This window comes from Salmo salar, chromosome 11 (genome assembly GCF_965601325.2).
Source record: "Salmo salar chromosome 11, fSalSal1, whole genome shotgun sequence".
NCBI lineage: Eukaryota > Metazoa > Chordata > Actinopteri > Salmoniformes > Salmonidae > Salmo > Salmo salar.
The window spans coordinates 102,798,381-102,818,963 of NC_138301.1; the positions used below are offsets into that span (position 1 = coordinate 102,798,381).

At 44.2% G+C, this 20,583-nt stretch overlaps 1 protein-coding gene across 2 annotated transcripts; it reads right to left on the bottom strand.

Annotated features, from left to right (window-relative positions):
• Window positions 1–341: 341 nt before the first annotated feature.
• ewsr1a (EWS RNA-binding protein 1a) lies at window positions 342–11,000 on the bottom strand. Of its 2 annotated transcripts, none has more exons than XM_014128504.3 (16): window positions 10,866–11,000; window positions 10,238–10,274; window positions 10,036–10,090; window positions 9,693–9,819; window positions 9,212–9,413; window positions 8,609–8,892; window positions 8,312–8,492; window positions 5,282–5,319; window positions 4,703–4,720; window positions 4,496–4,611; window positions 4,268–4,397; window positions 4,001–4,120; window positions 2,917–3,085; window positions 2,734–2,828; window positions 963–1,221; window positions 342–712 (listed from the first exon to the last, which is right to left on the bottom strand). In XM_014128504.3, exons 1-16 carry the CDS (start codon window positions 10,879–10,881, stop codon window positions 673–675), a joined length of 1,887 nt encoding a protein of 628 aa, XP_013983979.2. In that variant the 5' UTR covers window positions 10,882–11,000; the 3' UTR covers window positions 342–672. The 2 variants fall into 2 exon arrangements, with proteins under 2 accessions (XP_013983979.2, XP_013983978.2); XM_014128503.3 differs by having other exon boundaries at window positions 8,582–8,892; window positions 10,866–10,999.
• Between the last annotated feature and the right edge of the window lie 9,583 nt (window positions 11,001–20,583).

The window sequence follows — 20,583 nt, forward strand, 5'->3', positions numbered from 1 at the left end:
GCTGTGGTACTAGGACCACTGGGGGTACTGTTCTAGCCACAGAGGGTACTTGAGAAGACTCATGAGCCCCTAAGCTTACAGGTAAAATTATAGAGGGGCATTATTGTAATTCCATCATTTGACGCATGATGTCGCCATAGGATAGGCATAATCAATTTGCACAACTCCTTTGAGCAAGCATACATCTTGGGCCCCTCTCAAATGTCATGGTAAGCTAGAGACAGTCTGCGTAACTATCCGTCTGTCCACCATGAAACAACATTTCATTAAATCTGTAGTGAAACGATGATCACTCCATTACTAAATCAGTAGACAAACCCCTTTGAGGAAAGACAAGTGACTACATTTTCACATTTTTTAATTCAACATTGTCAGAGAAGGGAGGGCAGAATAGGTAAAAAAATGTTTTGCTTATCACAAGGTTTCACAAATACAATCTCACAATTTATCTGTACACGACAGCATGCGTTTGCCACAGGTTCACAAATGTTCAACCAGACCGGAACAAAAATAAAACATAACACTGGTAAAAAATAAAAAGGTCACCGAAGTTGACTATAGAGCCACAAATTCCCACCATTAACCATTTATAAATATGGAGATACAAGTTTAAAATGTTCATTTAAAAATAAATCCTGTATAACATGGGAATTTATTCAAGGGTTGTATCCTTCAGTAGGGACGACCTCTGCGGTCCTGACGATGGTCTCCCCTGGAGGGAATAAACATTTCCGTTAACAACCTTGACCGATTTATTCAAACAGCTTTCAGAATTTCTTTTGGGCTTTCCCTTTTCATTCAGAACTGTATGCAATTTAACCAGGACGGCTTACAATGCAATCAAGTAACTTCTGTTGCCAAAATGTGAAACTATGTGGGGGTTTAAATGTGAGAACCCCAAGTAGGCATTAGAAGCTTGTTTGATGGGAGCTGGCTGAATATGTGAATAATTCTTTACTCACTTCATTTCCATCATCTTGCCGGGGGGGCCCATGCCCCTCCTGCCTCGGCCGCCCATGTCATCCATGGGAGGGCCACCACGGCCCCTGCCACCGAAGCCTCCTCTTTCCATACCACCACGTCCTCTGAATCCGCCTCCACGATCACCACCCCTGCCTCCACGGAAGCCTCCAGGGCCCCCTGGACCTCCACGGTCCATCCCGCCACGGTCCATCCCTCCACGTCCACGCATGCCTGGGCCACCCCTACCACGATCGCCACCTAGAAACAAGACAATGTGTTGGTTGGAAGGAAGACAATTTATAGCTTTTCCCCTACTACTTAACCTGTTTGGGATAGGGGGCAGTATTCACGGCCGGATAAAAAAACGTTCCCGATTTAATCTGGTTACTATTCCTGCCCAGAAACTAGAATATGCATATAATTAGTAGATTTGGATAGAAAACTCTAAAGTTTCTAAAACGGTTTGAATGGTGTCTGTGTATAACAGAACTCATATGGCAGGCCAAAACCTGAGAAGATTCCATACAGGAAGTGCCCTGTCTGACAATTTGTCCTTCTGTAGCATCTCTATCAAAAATACAGCATCTGTGCTGTAACGTGACATTCTCTAAGGCTTCCATTGGCTCTCAGAAGGCGCCAGAAAGTGTAATGGGGTGTCTGCAGTCTCTGGGCGAAGAACAGCAGGAGTATTTGTTAGTGGTCAGGCTGGGAACAGTGACACTGGAGATGAGCGTCCACGAGACTAATCCATTTTTTGCTTTCAGCCTTTGAATGAATGTCGCCCGGTTGGAATACTGCTATTTTACGAGAAAAATTGCATAAAAATTTATTTTAAACAGCATTTGACATGCTTCGAAGTACGGTAATGGAATATTTTGAATTTTTGTCACGAAATGCGCTCGCGCGTCACCCTTCGGATAGTGACCTCAACGCACGAACAAAACTGAGCTATTTGAATATAACTATGGATTATTTGGAACCAAAAACAAAATTTGTTGTTGAAGTAGAAGTCCTGGGAGTGCATTCTGATGAAGAACAGCAAAGGTAATCCAATTTTTCTTATAGTAATTCTGAGTTTAGTGAACACCAAACTTGGTGGGTGTCAAATTAGCTAGCCTGTGATGGCCGAGCTATCTACTCAGAATATTGCAAAATGTGCTTTCGCCGAAAAGCCATTTTAAAATCTGACACCGATTGCATAAAGGAGTTATGCATCTATAATTCTTAAAATAATGTTTTTTTTGTGAACGTTTATCATGATTAATTTAGTAAATTCACCGGAAGTTTGCGGTGGGTATGCTAGTTCTGAACATCACATGCTAATGTAAAAAGCTGGTTTTTGCTCTAAATATGAACTTGATTGAACAAAACATGCATGCATTGTATAACATAATGTCCTAGGAGTGTCATCTGATGAAGATCAAAGGGTAGTGCTACATTTAGCTGTGGTTTGGGTTTTTGTGACATATATGCTTGCTTTGAAAATGGCTGTGTGATTATTTTTGGCAGGGTACTCTGACATAATCTAATGTTTTGCTTTCGCTGTAAAGCCTTTTTTAAATCGGACAATGTGGTTAGATTAACGAGAGTCTTGTCTTTAAAATGGTGTAAAATAGTCATACGTTTGAGAAATTGAAGTTACAGAATTTGAGGTATTTGTATTTCGCGCCACGCTCTACCAATGGATATTGGTGAGGCATTCCGCTTGTCTGTCCCTAAAAGGTTAAATTTATCCTTCATGAAGTAGATATTTTTAAGCGAAGCATTTACCTGAAGGGGAGAAAGGTGGTCCAAAGCCTTCTGGTTTAGGTGATTTGCACTGGTTACACTCCATTCTCCAGGCAAAGTTCTGGTTACCGCAGCCCCTGCAATCATTAGCCTCAGTCAGGACTACCCCAAACCAGAGAAAGGCAGTTAAAGACTAAACAATTTACTTATTTTGTTAGTACTCACTCTTTAGGGCACTCCCAGTCTCCTGCTCTCTGCTGCATGTTGCCCCCTGAGGGCCCACCTCTACCCATGCCATGAGGACTGCCCATGCCACGGGGACCACCCCTGGGGATAAATCCGCCACGCTCCCCACCGCGTCCCATTGGACCACCACGGCTCATCATTCCTGGCCCTAAGAGTGACCAATGGATAACAGTCAGTGTTCAGAATGTTACACTGAGTTTGAGATAAACTTTTACCACCATCTACTAATTGCCAAGTATACATTACATCTCATACATATTTTCTATCTACCAAGATGCAGGGATGCAAATTAGTAAGGGCCCAACAAACAATTCACACGGAAACAGAAAAGCAAGTCAAGAAAGTGTCTACTTTCAGAGAACAACAAGTATATTATAAACATGATTAATCTCAATACTCCCAACTTTCTAAAGCACAATCAGAAAATAGTGCCCTGGGGTGGGGAAGTCAGGCTTGTTGGTCTGGGTTTAAGGTTCATTATGATACTCTCAAGTCTCCCGAGACAGGAATACATAGGGCAGTAGATTATTTGACAAATTCAACAAAAAATAAATAAAAAGTTTAGTTTCCTGGTTTTAGATTTTCCCCATTCTTTTTTCCAGGGTGGCTAACAGTGTTTCATGTTATGGGAGAGTTTAAAGCAAATGCCCATCCGATTGATACAAATCATCATATCATTCTGCCAGGTAGGCCTACTTTACAGTCAACATTTCATAGGGAAGGTTTTTGGGAAAACCTTTAAACATGACTGTTTAGGTATGCTAAGTGGCGACAACACAGCGCACAGAAACGTGTATTACTTCTGAAAGTAGCAGGAAACATGGATCAATGATGTATTCTTTTCATAAATTATGAAACTAATCAATAACTACTTTTGTAATAAGTTCACCACATTTAACTTTGTGCTCAGACCAGAGGCATGATTCACATGGATGGTCCATTGAGATCATAACGGCAATTGCCAAAAAGCAATGAGCTTGCATCCCTAAAGATATCCTAAAATGCTACAAGTGAAAGTTACAGAACAGTTTGGAAATGTCCATTCCAGATGTGTGGAATATACCTCCACGGTTCATCATGCCTCCCCGGTCACCCCTCATGGACATGCCTCCTCGCATCATCCCCATCATAGGCTTACGGCGAGCCATCGACACCTTTAGCTTCTTTCCCTGAAAGTCTTTGCCTAGGCAGAAGGGGGAAGAGAGGTGCATATTCAATACCAACATTCACTGAAAGAACTCTGCTATGGTTATGCATGAAGCCCTAATAATTATTATCAAGGGGCAATCAGAGGGCCTCTGTTAGTATCCCCCCCAAAAAAGACACTCACCATCAAACCACTCAACTGCAGCTTTGGCGCATGGGGGCTCATCATAAGACAGAGTACAATCACCCTTTGGTTTCCCCGAATCTTTGTCGGTGTAGATGTTGATAGCAGGCAGACCTGTGCGCTTGTTGATCTGAAAGACGGAAAACAGATAAATCACCCAATACTTTTCAAAAGCCTGTGATAACATTTAGGAAAGGTCTCCAAACTGCATCATAGTCAAGTACCAACCCTGATTATTCCACTGTGCTTGAAAAAGTCAGCGACTTCGGGCAGCGTTGCATTCTCCGTTAGGCCAGTGATGTAAATAGTGTTGTTCTCAGAGTCATCCTGCTCCTCTGGGCGTCCTGTGGACAGAGTAAGGCCTGTTTTAAAAAACATTTACAAATTGATGCTCACAAACGTTGCTGGGTTTGATACATGGCGTGATGAACTCACCTGTGTCTGAGTCTGGTCCTGTTGCCCATCCACAAAGAGAGAAGACAAGAGACCAAACGTTAGTATGCACATGTTCCTGATCTACCCCCACATGCTGCAGGTTGACTTTACCCTGGCACACATGCTCCTCTGAGCATTCCCCTTTGTATAAAAATAAACATGGTGTTGCAACCTTATAAATTTGATTCTTGAAACCCAATTTGGGCAAATACATAAGTGTTTTCAAATGAACTGAACACCCAAAACACCTAAGGCTGAAAATTAACCTAATTTGAAAGTTAAATAATCAAAAGACCACATTTACGAAATAAATATTTAGAAAAGTGGTGAAAAGCCTAATGGCTTCTGGCATCATATAAAAAAATATCAGTGGGAACACTTTAAAAATAGTAATCAAGTGGACGCTTGATATTGAAAATACCCTCAAAGCAGTGTGTGAGAAAAACCCTAATGAACCAGCAATACATTTCTTTTGTTTTCCCCTTTGGCTAGAAAATACAACACGACAAGTAGATACAAATGTATAAATGTGTTAGGTGGTCTAGTGTATTATCGTCTTGTAATTGTCATTAAACTTACCACCAGGCTTACTGAAGCCACCTCTGTCTCCAGTGATGCTGGGGGAATAAGCGGAGATATGAAGACGATATCCCTTTAACAGCCACTTTGTACCACATAGGGATGGGGGAGATCTGGCACAGTTCTGACTATCTCTTATTTATAAAATGCCCAAGAAACTAACTTAGCCATTAACCCCCCAAAAGACACTTTGAATCTTTAAAGGAACTATAGAATCTTAACAGGGGTAGGGGTCTATACAACGTTTGTGATCTATGGGTTCCCTCGCTGAATACAGTATATGAACTCAAGCTGCATAAGTTTCTACGAGTATCAATGTTTGGCATAATGGGGTGGCTTTAATCTTTATTACCTCTGGGGTAGAAAACCCTTGTATTTTACACAACAGGATATATTTGAATTGTTTCAGATGCAGCTCAAGTTATAGACCAGTGATCTAGTTGGATTTGAAAAGTACTATACAACCATAATTTGTTCATAGACTTCAGGCTTAGAGGATACGGTCATTATAAAAACTAACACCCCTCCCCCCCAACAAAATGCCGTAACATGGAAATGCTTGGCTGACACGCATGGAAGCCTGTACTATTCAGAGCTGTACCTGAGACAATTGTTACAAATAACTTGTATGGTACATTCAACCATTTCAAGTAAAGTTTCAGCCAATAACACATTGTTTTACACAAGATTTTTTAGATTACAGAAAGCAAAAAAATGCAGCCAATAATTTTCACTAAATAACATTCTACTTTCTAAAAACGTATTTTTTTTTACTCCTTCCTGATGACATTCTGACTTTTTTGGGGGACATTTTTGGCCACCTCTTGTTGACACCACCGATATTGTCCCCTTTTCAAAAGGCTGCCGGCACAGACCCAGAACTGAGTTGTGGTACTGTAAAAGTATTGGTGTGTTTACATGGATCTCACTGTTACCTGTAGCATATAAATGCGACAAAGCATGTTAAAGAAAAGTGCACTTCAGCAATACATTTGAAGTTATACCATTTTTACACTTGTTTCTTACCTGTGTGTAAGAAAGGTGAATGAATTGCATTTGTGATTATTGGGGTAATTAAACATTAAGTATGTTCAGTGAAAACTAAGGTAAATGTGCCTCTGATTTTAAACCTTTTGATTTGACCAACACAATAAGCACTGGTAGAAGATAGTGATATAAATAGATGGCCTTGAAGTGACAAAGCAATGCATTCACCTTTTTTTTTTTTTTTTAAAACAAATACAACCCCCCCAACACCAACTCTGAACAAATATTCAGAGGTGTATGCTTTAGACCATTTCACTAAAATGTTGACGACTCGACGATTAACATCAAAACCTAACATGGCTAAATGCATAATTGTACTCTATGTATGCAGGTAGAGTAGCATTGTATACCTAAAGGAGTGCCAAAGTCTGCACTGAAACTAAATACCTTCAAAATGAGAAATGGCTAAATCTATAGAAAATTATTTCCTGAATCAAAATAAAGACCAGAAACACTTAATTTCACTCATAGTCCCATTAGAATGACATGTGGTTGAATAGCCTATCCAAAATGCACTCCTTCATGACCATTTATTTGAATGTGACCAGAAGTGCCCTCATTCAAAAAGGCCTACTGGCATCCTTGTAGAATAAACATGCTGTAAAAATGCCTGTCACTTATCCCAACTGACTTTGGCTCGTGTGTGCTCCTGTGACTGAAAATAATTTCCACGGGAAAATCTCTCAACATTGGCTACCCAGAAGATGGCTAACTGGCATTTCCTTGACAAAGTTCAGTTGGGAGGGTCTCCGTCACATCTCAAACTAATTCCACGGATGGCCGTGTCAGCGGCTTTACACTCCTCCCTTTAACTCAATTGAAGAAGTAAGGTCACCAATTGGTAAGGAACTCCCCAGACCCTGGTTGTCTCAGTCTTAATTGAAGGAAAAAAATAATACCAGCAGATACTATGCCCTCCGTGGAATGAGTGACACCCCTAGACTAGGAGGCCAAAGGGGAGATATTTGCTGATGGTCTTTAGCTTGTGGATACCTTCTTACCTTTGGCCATACAGTGGGAGGGCTGAGAGCAGCAACCAGTGGCACAACATACATCAACTAGGGTGATGACTGATTTCACATAATATTTTAAAGGATGTGGTCATCAAGCTATACTGAATAAAAATTAAACACAACAATTTCAAGGAGTTACAGTTCATAAGGAAATCAGTCAATTGAAATAAATGTGTTAAGCCCTAATCTATGGATTTCACATGACTGGGAATACAGATATGCATCTGTTGGTCTCAGATAACTTGTGTTTGTTGTCCATAGCTTATGCCTGCCCATACCATAACCCCACTATGGGGCACTCAACGTTGACATCAGCAAACCGCTCGCCCACAACGCCATACACATGCTCTACGGTTCTGAGGCCGGATGGATGTACTGCCAAATTCTCTAACATTAAACTCTCTGGCAACAGCTCGTGGACATTCCTGCAGTCAGCATGCCAATCTCACACTAACTCAAAACATCAGTGGCATTGTGCTCTGTGACAAAACAGAACATTTTAGATTGGCCTTTTATTGTCCCTAGCACATGGTAAACCTGTGTTATGATCATGCTGTTTAATCAGCTTCTTGATATGACACACCTGTCAGGTGTGGCATATCTGGGCAACGGAGAAATGCTCACCAACTAGGGATGTTAACAAATGTATGCACATTTGAAAGAAATAAGCCTTTTGTACATATGGAACATTTCTGGGATATTTTATAGTCGCTCATGAAACCAACACTTTACATGTTGTATTTATATTTTTGTTCAGTGTAGTTTAAAATGTAACCTACATCCTATGCCTCAACTCACCACTCAATTCCAACAGCAGAAATCATGTGTAACATGTCTTTCTGCAGAGCTTAATTTGGCTAACTGCCCTATCCAGTGAGGGGTGATGTGCCACTCTCAGCCCTGTGCAGGCCTCACTCTGCTCCTGTAGGAGAAATGGTTTGATGAAGTGAGAGGACAGGCGAACACTTACCCCATGCCTCTGCTCATTCCACCACGCATGCCGCCACCACGCATCATCCCGCCGCGGTCAAACCCCCCACGGCCGCGGCTCTCCCCCCCACCCATGCCTCGGCCCTCACCGCGGCCCCTATATCCACCCGACTCTGACCCCGAGTAGCCCCCTCCGTTGGAATGATCCTGCCTGTAGTTGCCTGGGGAGAGAGCAGACAGTTAGGACCCACCACAATTAAGAACTATGAAGACAGACCAGTATAAAATCATACAGTGCCATAAGACTTACTGTACTGGCTAGGTGTTCTATATTCACCCTGCTGACCATAGCTGCCTCCTGGTCCCCCCTGTTGTCCATACTGGCTGGCAGGTGGCTGACTGTAGGACCCTCCGGATGTGGGAGCATAGCTGGAAGGTGGAGCCTGCTGCTGGGGTGGAGGGGCCTGTGGCGCCTGGTAACCGACACCCTGTTGGGTGTAGCCACTCTGCTGGCTCTGGTATCCACCACCCTGAGGCGGCTGGGAGTATGAGCCCTGCTGGGGTGCCTGAGAGTAGGGGTTCTGCTCATAGCTGGTGGGTGGCTGGCTGCTGGTGCTGTAGCTGTGGGGACAGGAGATGAGGACAAGAAATTGGGTCAAATCTCCAGCTGGCATAATGCAGCTTGGTCTTTCTCAGATTTGGCTTCACTCGCAATAACATCTGCTAAATGTGTATGTGATCAATAACATTTTATTTGATGGGTGGGATACTACCAATGCCCCCGCCAAGGATCGTAAGTTAGATTCCCAGTGCATGCATGACTAAATTGCTTTGGATTAAAGTGCCTGCCAAATATCAAATTAACCAGTGTTCTGGTAAGAGCTTGAGCTGACAGTTAAGAAAATATTTAAGTGTGAAATTGAAGGGCTCAAAGACACACCTGGGTGGTGCTCCAGCGGCCGGCTGCTGCCCATATCCCTGGTATGCAGTCTGGGCTCCATATCCACCCTGGACCCCATAAGAGCCCTGGCTGCTGCTGGTCGTGGTGGCAGCAGCGGGGGCTGCAGCATACCCTCCGGCTCCATACCCCTGCGTTGGCTGGCTGTAACCCTGAGGGGCAGCAGGAGTGGCAGCGTAACCAGCTGAGAGGAGAAAAACAAAGGTCAGTGTTAAACTGTGTACACAAGCCCCAGCTGCCGTACAACAAACTAGGGGTTAATGCAGGGGGTGGGCAATTCCAGTCCGAGGGCCTGACTGGTGTCACAGTTTTGCCCTAGCTAACACACAGTTGCCCACCCCTGGGCTAGTGGCATAAAACTGTACATTTCAATGCACGCTGGGCTCACAAAAAGTTGTCTAACTTTTGAATACAATGCATTTCAGTTAGTGGACCATGTTTTTATCGGAATAGAAGTTATCACCTGCAGCGGGTGGCTGCTGACTGTAACCCTGTTGAGCGTAGCCACTTGAGGTGCTACCACCTTGGGGATAGGTTGACTCAGTCGGCTGGCTGTATGATCCATATCCCTGCGGTTGGCCATAACTCGGCTGAAAAACAACAGATGTCATCTATCGAAAGTCCAACACCATTACAGATCAGTTATTTCTTCAGAAATAAACTTGCTTCTCTTTCTGAAATCTGCCCACCCAAACTCAGGAGAGAAGCTTCATATTGTGTTAATTCATTGAGTCCTTTCAGATCATTGAACACTAAAAAGCTAGGGGCTATGGAAAGGGGCTTTGGTCAGAACAAAAGTAGCCTACCTGTGTGTTTTGTCCATAGCCAGCTTGAGAGGGCGGAGCCACATAGGAGCCATACCTACAAAAATAAAACAGCCTTAGTGCTATAATCCACCCCCCACCATCTTCATTGACTCGTCAAGTCAGACTAATGTTCGGGGATACCATCAACGCGACAAACAGTTAAATTATATACATTCGTTTTTCAGTGCAAGAATACACTTACCCCGGTTGGCCTCCCGCCTGTCCATAGGAGCTGTAGTCTGCAAAATACAACATAACCATGAGGACAGTTTTATTTTGATAATAAATGGCATCATGAACATGCTTCTTTAATTCTTTACCATGTCAAAATTATTAACGGTTTGTGGAAAATGCAGTCTCCAAAACCTGGCTATTAGTTGACAAACAAAGCTCAATTCAAGAAATGGCCGCCTTTATCAGCTTGTTTTACAGTGTCCACACCAACCAACGCTAGAACAGGCGCGCATTCGCTCAGCTAACGAAAAGGCTAGTTAGCTAACTAGTAAGAGCCATCGGACGATACGATAGTTAGAACTAGCAAACTAGAGGAATGAGATGTAAGTTTCACAGGAAAATAACTCCCAACCTGTTCAAAAACAGTTACAGGCTTGTGGTTTTAAAAATGTTAATTCCAAAATCCAGTAGCAGTCATTGCTAGTTAGCTAGCATTAAAAGCTAGCGATAGAACCCCTCCCCCATACAAGGTAATATAGCTAAAAGGCTCGCACTGCACATAACAGGTACTTAGCTGCTGCCTACATGTCTAATACTTAATATTGAAATTGATAAACTGAAATGTAGACGAATTACTACGGTTTCGCTATCCTTACCCGCTGCTGATGCCATTTCGATGTCTGGTCTTCACAGAATGTCCTCTCTATTCAGGCACGCGCAGCTGGCCTGATTTTAAACGAAGGCGGACCTAACTGAAAGGGACGGTCTTCTTCTTGTGTGTGTGTGTGTGTGTGTGTGTGTGTTTATCGGCGGTTGGCATCCAACGTTATGGTGCATTAGCGCCACCTATTTTACTGGAGTGTGGAACAGAGACTGGGAGACAATGAATCCTACCTGCCAGCCCCGTTACTCTTAATAAAAAAGATAATACAATATTTGAGACTATATCTAATGACGTTCTACTCAATATAGTCTTTCAACTAATTTCCTGTATCCCGTTCTTCTTCATACTAGATCTCAGTCTCTCTCTTTCCCTCTGATACTGACCACACTGTAGCAATACATGCTCCACGATCTTTGTTTCCTGGAAATATTCACACTTTCCTGTTGGATGCTTTCCTATCACATTTAAAGTCTCAGGTGTGGCTTCGGGACAAGTCTCTGAACATCCTTGAGTGGCAAAGCCAAAGCCCGGACTCTGAAAATAAGTGCGCAGCAACACTCCCCATACAACCTGACAGAGTTTGAGAGGATCTGCAGAGAAGAATGGGAGAAACTCCCCAAATACTGGTGTGCCAAGCTTGTAGCGTCATACCCAAGAAGACTCACTGCTTTAATCGCTGCCAAAGATGCTTCAACATAGTACTGAGTAAAGGGTCTGAATACTTTTGTAAATGTGATATCAGTTTTTTAAATGTGATAAATTAGAAAACCTTTCTAAAAACCTGTTTATACTTTGTCATTATGGTGTATTGTGTGTAGATTGGTGAGGGAAAAAAACAATTCATTCAATTTTAGAATAAGACTGTAACGTAACAAAATGTGGAAAAGGTAAAGAGGTCTGAATACTTTCCCGAATGCATTTTACATGGGTCTCAATGAGGAACGCCCAGCCCCCCCACTCCTTTCCGGTCACATTTAGCACCTTCATACACTTCCCACCACTCTCTCAATGTGTTAGTCCAGTGTTAAAGTATACCCCAAGGAACCTGAAGGCCCCCACCCTCTCCAAGTTTCTCCCATATAACCTCAAGCGTACCTCATGTCACACCCTCCTCCTGGTAGAGAACACTGTCTGAGTTTTCTCGACAGAGAACCTGAATCCCCACTGCTCTACCGCATCAATTACTTTGTGTACCTTCCTGACTATGTACTGAAGTTTTCTTCCCCTCTCCCATAAGGCCCCGTCATCTGCAAATAATGACCGCCCAATATCTGAGAGTAAACATCACTGATCATGATTGACAACAACTATCTGATGCTGTCTGGTCCAAAAGAGTATGACATTGTTGCCGCCGTAGCATTGAATGCAAGGGAAGCCAGTGAGAATTTGGCCTCCCTTGATAAAAAAAAGTATAACATAATAGCCAATCAGAGTTGAGCTAAACTAATTGAGCTCAACTGTGAATGGTCTTGGCTCACCAAAAAAAAGTATCACGGGTAGCCAGTTTGGATTTGGCATCACTCCTATCAAATCGCATTGAGAGCATACGTCATTGGCAGAAACAACTTGAGTTGTTGCATCTCGTTGTGGTTGTGTTGTTGTCCTCGGTGGCTAGCTAACTAGTTAAAATTGTCCCTTTCCTAAATTAGCCATGAATTAAAATAGGGATATGGACTTGTGATTTTACTTAATTTTACATACTGGCAATGATTCTAACGGTGATTCTGATCCAACCATTAATTCATACATTGTTGTGCTGCTGGCCTGAGAGGATGGAAGTTCAATATGTAGCTAGATGTTGTAGGCTAACATTAACTAGCTAGTGTTGCGCATGAAAGGAAGTCAGGCTTGCGAGCAAGCATTTTAGCCAGGTAGCCTAGGACAAAAAAAAAAAAAAAGTGTACTGTATGACAGAGTGATAGACAGTGTACTGCATGACATAGTGATAGAACGTTTACTGTATGACAAAGTGTTAGACAGTATACTGGTTGAATTTATTCTGCCACTGTGTCTTCTTATTGTCTCGGCCTTTAGGCCTATATATCACAGTGGCAAGGCATATGAACTAACAAGTTATAGAGAAAACAACGCAATTATCACAACACATAGGTTGTAATATGGGTTTTTTCCTAGCTTCCCCAGTGATTTTACCTACGCACCGCTACTGCTCATACCTCCATAATATCAAGCTTGATTAACAACCCCTCCTTCCACATCATATCATACGCCTTCTCCACCTCAGAAAAGACAGCTACAACAGTCTCCTTGTTCACCTGAGCCTTCCTGACCTCTGCTTCTAAGCAGAGCACTGGGTCCATAGTTCCCTTCCCCTTGCTGAACCCACTCTGATGTGGCGATACTAGACCCCTTCCCCTCCAGGAAGTAAGTTAGCCTCTCCGTAATCTACATTCCATAATCTTACATACATGTGATGTTAAAACCACTGGCTGATAGCTTGTTGGCTTCGTTGGGTCCTTCCCTGGCTTCCGGATTGGTACCACTACTGCCTCCTTCCAGCTGCATGGCAGTTTCCCCTCCTCCCACACTCTGTTGTTTATTTGTTTTATTTCACCTTTATTTAACTAGGTAGGATAGTTGAGAACAAGTTCTCATTTGCAATTGCAACCTGGCCAAGATAAAGCATAGCAATTCGACACATACAACAACACAGAGTTACACATGGAATAAACAAAACACAGTCAATAATACAGTAGAACAAAATAAAACAAAAAGTCTATATACAGTGAGAGCAAATTAGGTAAGTTAAGGCAATAAATAGGCCATGGTGGCGAAGTAATTACAATTTAGCAATTAAACACTGGAATGGTAGATGAATGTGCAAGTAGAGATACTGGGGTGCAAAGGAGCAAGATAAATAAATAAATACAGTATGGGGATGAGTTAGGTAAATAGATGGGCTGTTTACAGATGGGCTATGTACAGGTGCAGTGATCTGATCTGACAGCTGGTGCTTAAAGCTAGTGAGGGAGATATGAGTCTCCAGCTTCAGAGATTTTTGGAGTTCATTCCAGTCATTGGCAGCAGAGAACTGGAAGGAAAGACGACCAAAGGAGGAATTGGCTTTGGGGGTGACCAGTGAGATATACCTGCTGGAGCGCGTGCTATGAGTGGGTGCTGCTATGGTGACCAGTGAGCTGAGATAAGGCGGGGCTTTACCTAGCAGAGACTTGTAGATAACCTGTAGCCAGTGGGTTTGGCGACGACTATGAAGCGAGGGCCAACCAACGAGAGCGTACAGGTCGCAATGGTGGGTAGTGTATGGGGCTTTGGTGACAAAACGGATGGCACTGTGATAGACTGCATCCAGTTTGTTGAGTAGAGTGTTGGAGGCTATTTTATAGATGACATCACCGAAGTCGAGGATCGGTAGGATGGTCAGTTTTACGAGGGTATGTTTGGCAGCATGAGTGAAGGATGCTTTGTTGCGATATAGGAAGCCGATTCTAGATTTAATTTTGTATTGGAGATGCTTAATGTGAGTCTGGAAGGAGAGTTTACAGTCTAACCAGACACCCAGGTATTTGTAGTTGTCCACGTATTCTAGGTCAGAGCCGTCCAGAGTAGTGATGCTGGACAGGCGAGCAGGTGCGGGCAGTGATCGATTGAATAGCATGCATTTAGTTTTACTTGCGTTTAAGAGCAGTTGGAGGCCATGGAAGGAGAGTTGTATGGTATTGAAGCTCGTCTGGAGGTTAGTTAAAACCTGTTGAGGACCCCTTTGAGATAGGATCCCGTTAACGGGATCATTTGACAAAATAGCATGGCGCGAAATTCAAAACAACAAAAATCTAATAATTTCAATTTCTCAAACATATGACTATTTTACACCATTTTAAAGATACACTTCTCGTTAATGCAACCACATTGTCCGATTTCAAAAAGGCTTTACAGCGAAAGCAAAACATTACATTATGTTAGGACACCACCTAAACAAGAAAAGCCACACAGCCATTTTCCTAGCAAGGAGAGGCCTTTGACGATCTTCATCAGATGACACTCTTAGGACATCATGTTTCACAATACATGTATGTTTTGTTCGATCAAGTTCATATTTATATAAAAAAACAGCATTTTACATTGGCGCGTGATGTTTAGAAAATGTTCAGAAAATGTTTAGCCTCCAAAACTGCCGGTGAATGAGCACAATGAGCACACATATTACAGAAATACTCATCACAAACGTTGAAAAATTATATAACAATTATTTAAAGAATTATAGATATACTACTTTTTAATGCAACCGCTGTGTCAGATTTCAAAATAACTTTACGGAGAAAGCACATTGTTCAATATTCTGAGTACATAGCTCAACCATCAATGCAAGCTATACAGTTAGCCACAGCATCAACAAAACTCTAAAAAAGTGTTATAAATCTTTTCTTACCTTTGCTGATTCAAAAGAAGAACTACAATTCTCAGATTTCCCACTACCTGGTTGGATTTTTCTCAGGTTTTTGACAGCCTTATGAGTTCTGTTATACTCACAGACATCATTCAAACAGTTTTAGAAACTTCAGAGTGTTTTCTATCCAAGTCTACTAATAATATGCATATCCTACCTTCTGAGTCTGAGTAGGAGGCAGTTTAATTTAGGCACGATTTTAATCTGAACGTGAAAATACTGCCCCCTATCCCTAAGAGGTTTTAACACAGTGTCCAAAGAGGGGCCAGAAGTATAAAGAATGGTGTCATCTGCGTAGAGGTGGATCAGAGAATCACCAGCAACAAGAGCAACATCATTGATGTATACAGAGAAGAGAGTCGGCCCGAGAATTGAACCCTGTGGCACACCCATAGAGACTGTCAGAGGTCCGGACAACAGGCCCTCCGATTTGACACACTGAACTCTATCAGAGAAGTAGTTGGTAAACCAGGCAGGGCAATCATTTGAGAAACCAAGGCTGTCGAGTCTGCCAATAAGAATGTGGTGATTGACAGAGTCGAAAGCCTTGGCCAGGTCGATGAATACGGCTGCACAGTAATGTCTCTTATCGATGGCGGTTATGATGTCGTTTAGGACCTTGAGCGTGGCTGAGGTGCACCCATGACCAGCTCAGAAACCAGATTGCATAGCGGAGAAGGTACGGTGGGATTCGAAATGGTCGGTAATCTGTTTGTTAACTTGGCTTTCGAAGACCTTAAAAAGACAGGGTAGGATAGATATAGGTCTGTAGCAGTTTGGGTCTAGCGTGTCACCCCCTTTGAAGAGGGGGATGACCGCAGCAGCTTTCCAATCTTTGGAAATCTCAGACGATACGAAAGAGAGGTTGAACATGCTAGTAATAGGGGTTGCAACAATTTCGGCAGATAATTTTAGAAAGAGAGGGTCCAGATTGTCTAGCCCGGCTGATTTGTATGGGTCCAGATTTTGCAGCTCTTTCAGAACATCAGCTATCTGGATTTGGGTGAAGGAGAAATGGTGGGGGCATTGGCGGGTTGCTGTGGAGGGTGCCAGGCAGTTGACCGGGGTAGGGGTAGCCAGGTGGAAAGCATGGCCAGCCGTAGCGAAATGCTTATTGAAATTCTCAATTATAGTGGATTTATCGGTGGTAACAGTGTTTCCTAGCCTCAGAGCAGTGGGCAGCTGGGAGGAGGTGCTCGTATTCTCCATGGACTTTACAGTGTCCCAGAACTTTTTGAGTTAGTACTACAGGATGCAAATTTCTGTTTGAAAAAGCTAGCCTTAGCTTTTCTAACTGCCTGTGTATATTTGTTCCTAACTTCCCTGAAAAGTTGCATATCACGGGGGCTATTCGATGCTAATGCAGAACGCCACAGGATATTTTTGTGCTGGTCAAGGGCAGACAGGTCTGGAGTGAACCAAGGACTATATCTATTCCTAGTTCAAATTTTTTTGAGTGGGGCATGCTTAAGATGGTGAGGAAGGCACTTTTAAAGAATAGCCAGGCATCAACTACTGACGGGAGCGAGAGTTGCACCCCTTCTGAAAAAACCTACACTCGATCCCTCCGATGTCAACAACTACAGACCAGTATCCCTTCTTTCTTTTCTCTCCAAAACTCTTAAACGTGCCGTCCTTGGCCAGCTCTCCTGCTATCTCTCTCAGAATGACCTTCTTGATCCTAATCAGTCAGGTTTCAAGACTGGGCATTCAACTGAGACTGCTCTTCTCTGTGTCACGGAGGCTCTCCGCACTGCTAAAGCTAACTCTCTCTCCTCTGCTCTCATCCTTCTAGACCTATCTGCTGCCTTTGATACTGTGAACCATCAGATCCTCCTCTCCACCCTCTCCGAGTTGGGCATCTCCGGCGCGGCCCACGCTTGGATTGCGTCCTACCTGACAGGTCGCTCCTACCAGGTGGCGTGGCGAGAATCTGTCTCCGCACCATGCGCTCTCACCACTGGTGTCCCCCAGGGCTCTGTTCTAGGCCCTCTCCTATTCTCGCTATACACCAAGTCACTTGGCTCTGTCATATCCTCACATGGTCTCTCCTATCATTGCTATGCAGACGACACACAATTAATCTTCTCCTTTCCCCCTTCTGATAACCAGGCGGCGAATCGCATCTCTGCATGTCTGTCAGACATATCAGTGTGGATGATGGATCACCACCTCAAGCTGAACCTCGGCAAGACGGAGCTGCTCTTCCTCCCGGGGAAGGACTGCCCGTTCCATGATCTCGCCATCACGGTTGACAACTCCCTTGTGTCCTCCTCCCAGAGTGCTACGAACCTTGGCGTGATCCTGGACAACACCCTGTCGTTCTCCACTAACATCAAAGCGGTGACCCGATCCTGTAGGTTCATGCTCTACAACATTCGCAGAGTACGACCCTGCCTCACACAGGAAGCGGCGCAGGTCCTAATCCAGGCACTTGTCATCTCCCGTCTGGATTACTGCAACTCGCTGTTGGCTGGGCTCCCTGCCTGTGCCATTAAACCCCTACAACTCATCCAGAACGCCGCAGCCCGTCTGGTGTTCAACCTTCCCAAGTTCTCTCACGTCACCCCGCTCCTCCGCTCTCTCCACTGGCTTCCAGTTGAAGCTCGCATCCGCTACAAGACCATGGTGATTGCCTACGGAGCTGTGAAGGGAACGGCACCTCCATACCTTCAGGCTCTGATCAGGCCCTACACCCAAACAAGGGCACTGCGTTCATCCACCTCTGGCCTGCTGGCCCCCCTACCTCTGAGGAAGCACAGTTCCCGCTCAGCCCAGTCAAAACTGTTCTCTGCTCTGGCACCCCAATGGTGGAACAAGCTCCCTCACGACGCCAGGACAGCGGAGTCAATCACCACCTTCCGGAGACACCTGAAACCCCACCTCTTTAAGGAATACCTAGGATAGGATAAAGTAATCCTTCTAACCCCCCCCCCCCCTTAAAAGATTTAGATGCACTATTGTAAAGTGGTTGTTCCACTGGATATCATAAGGTGAATGCACCAATTTGTAAGTCGCTCTGGATAAGAGCGTCTGCTAAATGACTTAAATGTAAATGTAATGTAAATGGGATGAGGTCAATGTCATTCCAGGATACCCCGGCCAGGTCGATTAGAAAGGCCTGCTCGCAGAAGTGTTTTAGGGAGCGTTTGACAGTGATGAGGGATGGTCGTTTGGTTGCAGACCCATTACGGATGCAGGCAATGAGGCAGTGATCGCTGAGATCTTGATTGAAAACAGCAGAGGTGTATTTGGAGGGCGAGTTAGTTGGGATGACATCTATGAGGGTGCCCGTGTTTACAGATTTGGGGTTGTACATGGTAGGTTCATTTATCATTTGTGTGAGATTGAGGGCATCTAGCTTAGATTGTAGGATGGCCGGGGTGTTAAGCATGTCCCAGTTTAGGTCACCTAGTAGCACGAGCTCAGAAGATAGATGGGGGGCAATCAATTCACATATGGTATCGAGGGCACAGCTGGGGGCAGAGGGAGGTCTATAGCAAGCAGCAACAGTGAGAGACTTGTTTCTGGAAAGGTGCATTTTTAGAAGTAGAAGCTCAAATTGTTTGGGCAGACCGGGGCTGGGAAGCTAGCAGTTAGCAGACCGGGTTAGCAAGCTAGCAGTTAGCAGACCGGGGCAGACAAGCTAGCAGTTAGCAGACCGGGCCAAGCAAGCTAGTAGTTAACAGACCGGTGCTAGCAAGTTAGCCTTTGGGGACGTCGCGATGGAGGTAAGTCTGTATTTTCCCTCTTCGTGCGGTGACGTCGATAGACCAGTCGTGGAATTAGTAGGGTTCCAAGTAGCTCTAGGTAGCTAGTAGGCCGCAGTTAGCAGAATGGGCCTTCAGCGGACATCGCGCCGTAGGGGCCTGTTGGAATCCTTGGGCAGATTATGTCGGTATTCCAGTCGTAGAGGATTGGCGGGGTTCCGTGCCCCGTACCAGCAGTAGAAGGGGTCCGGATATTGTAGCCCAGGAGTGGGCTTCGGTGGTAGCGCAGGAGCCCTGGCCGGGCTAGCTTCAGGCTAATTGGTGCTTGCTCCGGGATGGAAACGCTAGCCAGGAGTAGTCACCTGTGATTGCGGTTAGCTAGTTGCGAAGATCCAGATGAAAATTTTCAGAGTTTGCAGTAGGAATCCGGGGATATGGGGGGGGGGAAAAATAATAATAATAGGTCCGTTATGCTCTGGTTTGAGTCACGTTGTTCAAACTGGCGAGAGCTTTCCGAGCTAAAGGTTAGCTGATGACCGCTAGAAATGGTTTGCTGACTGATAGCTGGTAGGTAATTAGCTGGCTAGCTTCAGTTGAGGGATTCCAGATCCGAAGTAAATAGAAATACTTTAGAAAAAAAACTGATCCACGCCACATTGGGTGAGGCGGGTTGCAGGAGAGTATTTAGAAGTTGAGGTTTAGGAAAATATTTTTAAAATATATGCGAAGAAAAAGGTGTAAAAAGATATATACAAGGGACACGACAGGACAAAGACGTCTCACTGCTACGCCATCTTGGATCTTGAATCCACAACACCAATAACTTATCCAGTGCCACTAAGCAGTGGCGGTTCTAGACCATTTCAACTGGGGGGGGGGGCCAAGCTGGGGCCAGTTGTACTGTTAGAGGGGCCAGTTACATTAGACGTTATTGTTGTCATATCGTTTTCTTCACTGCATTGCAGGCATTAGCAGGCAAAAGACCATGTTCATAATCGTTAGTGTTCCGCGTTGCCACTGTCTAATAACGGATGTAAAAAAAGAACGATAGCAAAAATGAGTTATGTAAAAATTATTTCATACTCCACATTTAGGGGGGCCACAAGGGGGTCCAAAATTGTTGTCACAGGGGCACTGCCCCCCCCCCCCCCCAGAACCGCCCCTGACACTAAGATGGGTCAACATAACATAGCACACCTCATCTTTCCCAGGTGAAGTTAACCCAGTCTTACCTATTGCCCTTTTCATCTCTGTCATTGTAAATGGTGCATTCAACGCATCATTTACCTCCTCCCTCCTATCCAGCACTCCAGGGTGCACTTCTCTTGTTCTCTCTCTCCCCCTCTAACCCTCCTCTGACAAATTTGGCAAACTATGCACTTGAACAAACGCTTTTGCCATCATCTCTGCCTTCTCATCTGCTACTGCCACATCCTCCCCACTCGTCAGTACTGGATAATCCCACTTTAGATCCAGCAAGTAGTCTCTTCGCCAGCTGTTCCAGAAGCCGGTCACAAGTTTCTGCCTGTACCTCCATCTGCGTTTCATTTCCTCCTTGTTTAGTGTTGGGTGCTGAG

What these genes read in the sequence shown, in the direction of transcription:
- ewsr1a (XM_014128503.3), bottom strand. An exon ending in GGAATGAGCAGAGGCATGGG is followed by an intron (nt 5,320 to 8,311) that starts GTAAGTGTTCGC and finishes TTATTCCCCCAG; the next exon opens with CATCACTGGAGACAGAGGTG. An exon ending in AGCACAGTGGAATAATCAGG is followed by an intron (nt 4,398 to 4,495) that starts GTTGGTACTTGA and finishes TCCGTCTTTCAG; the next exon opens with ATCAACAAGCGCACAGGTCT.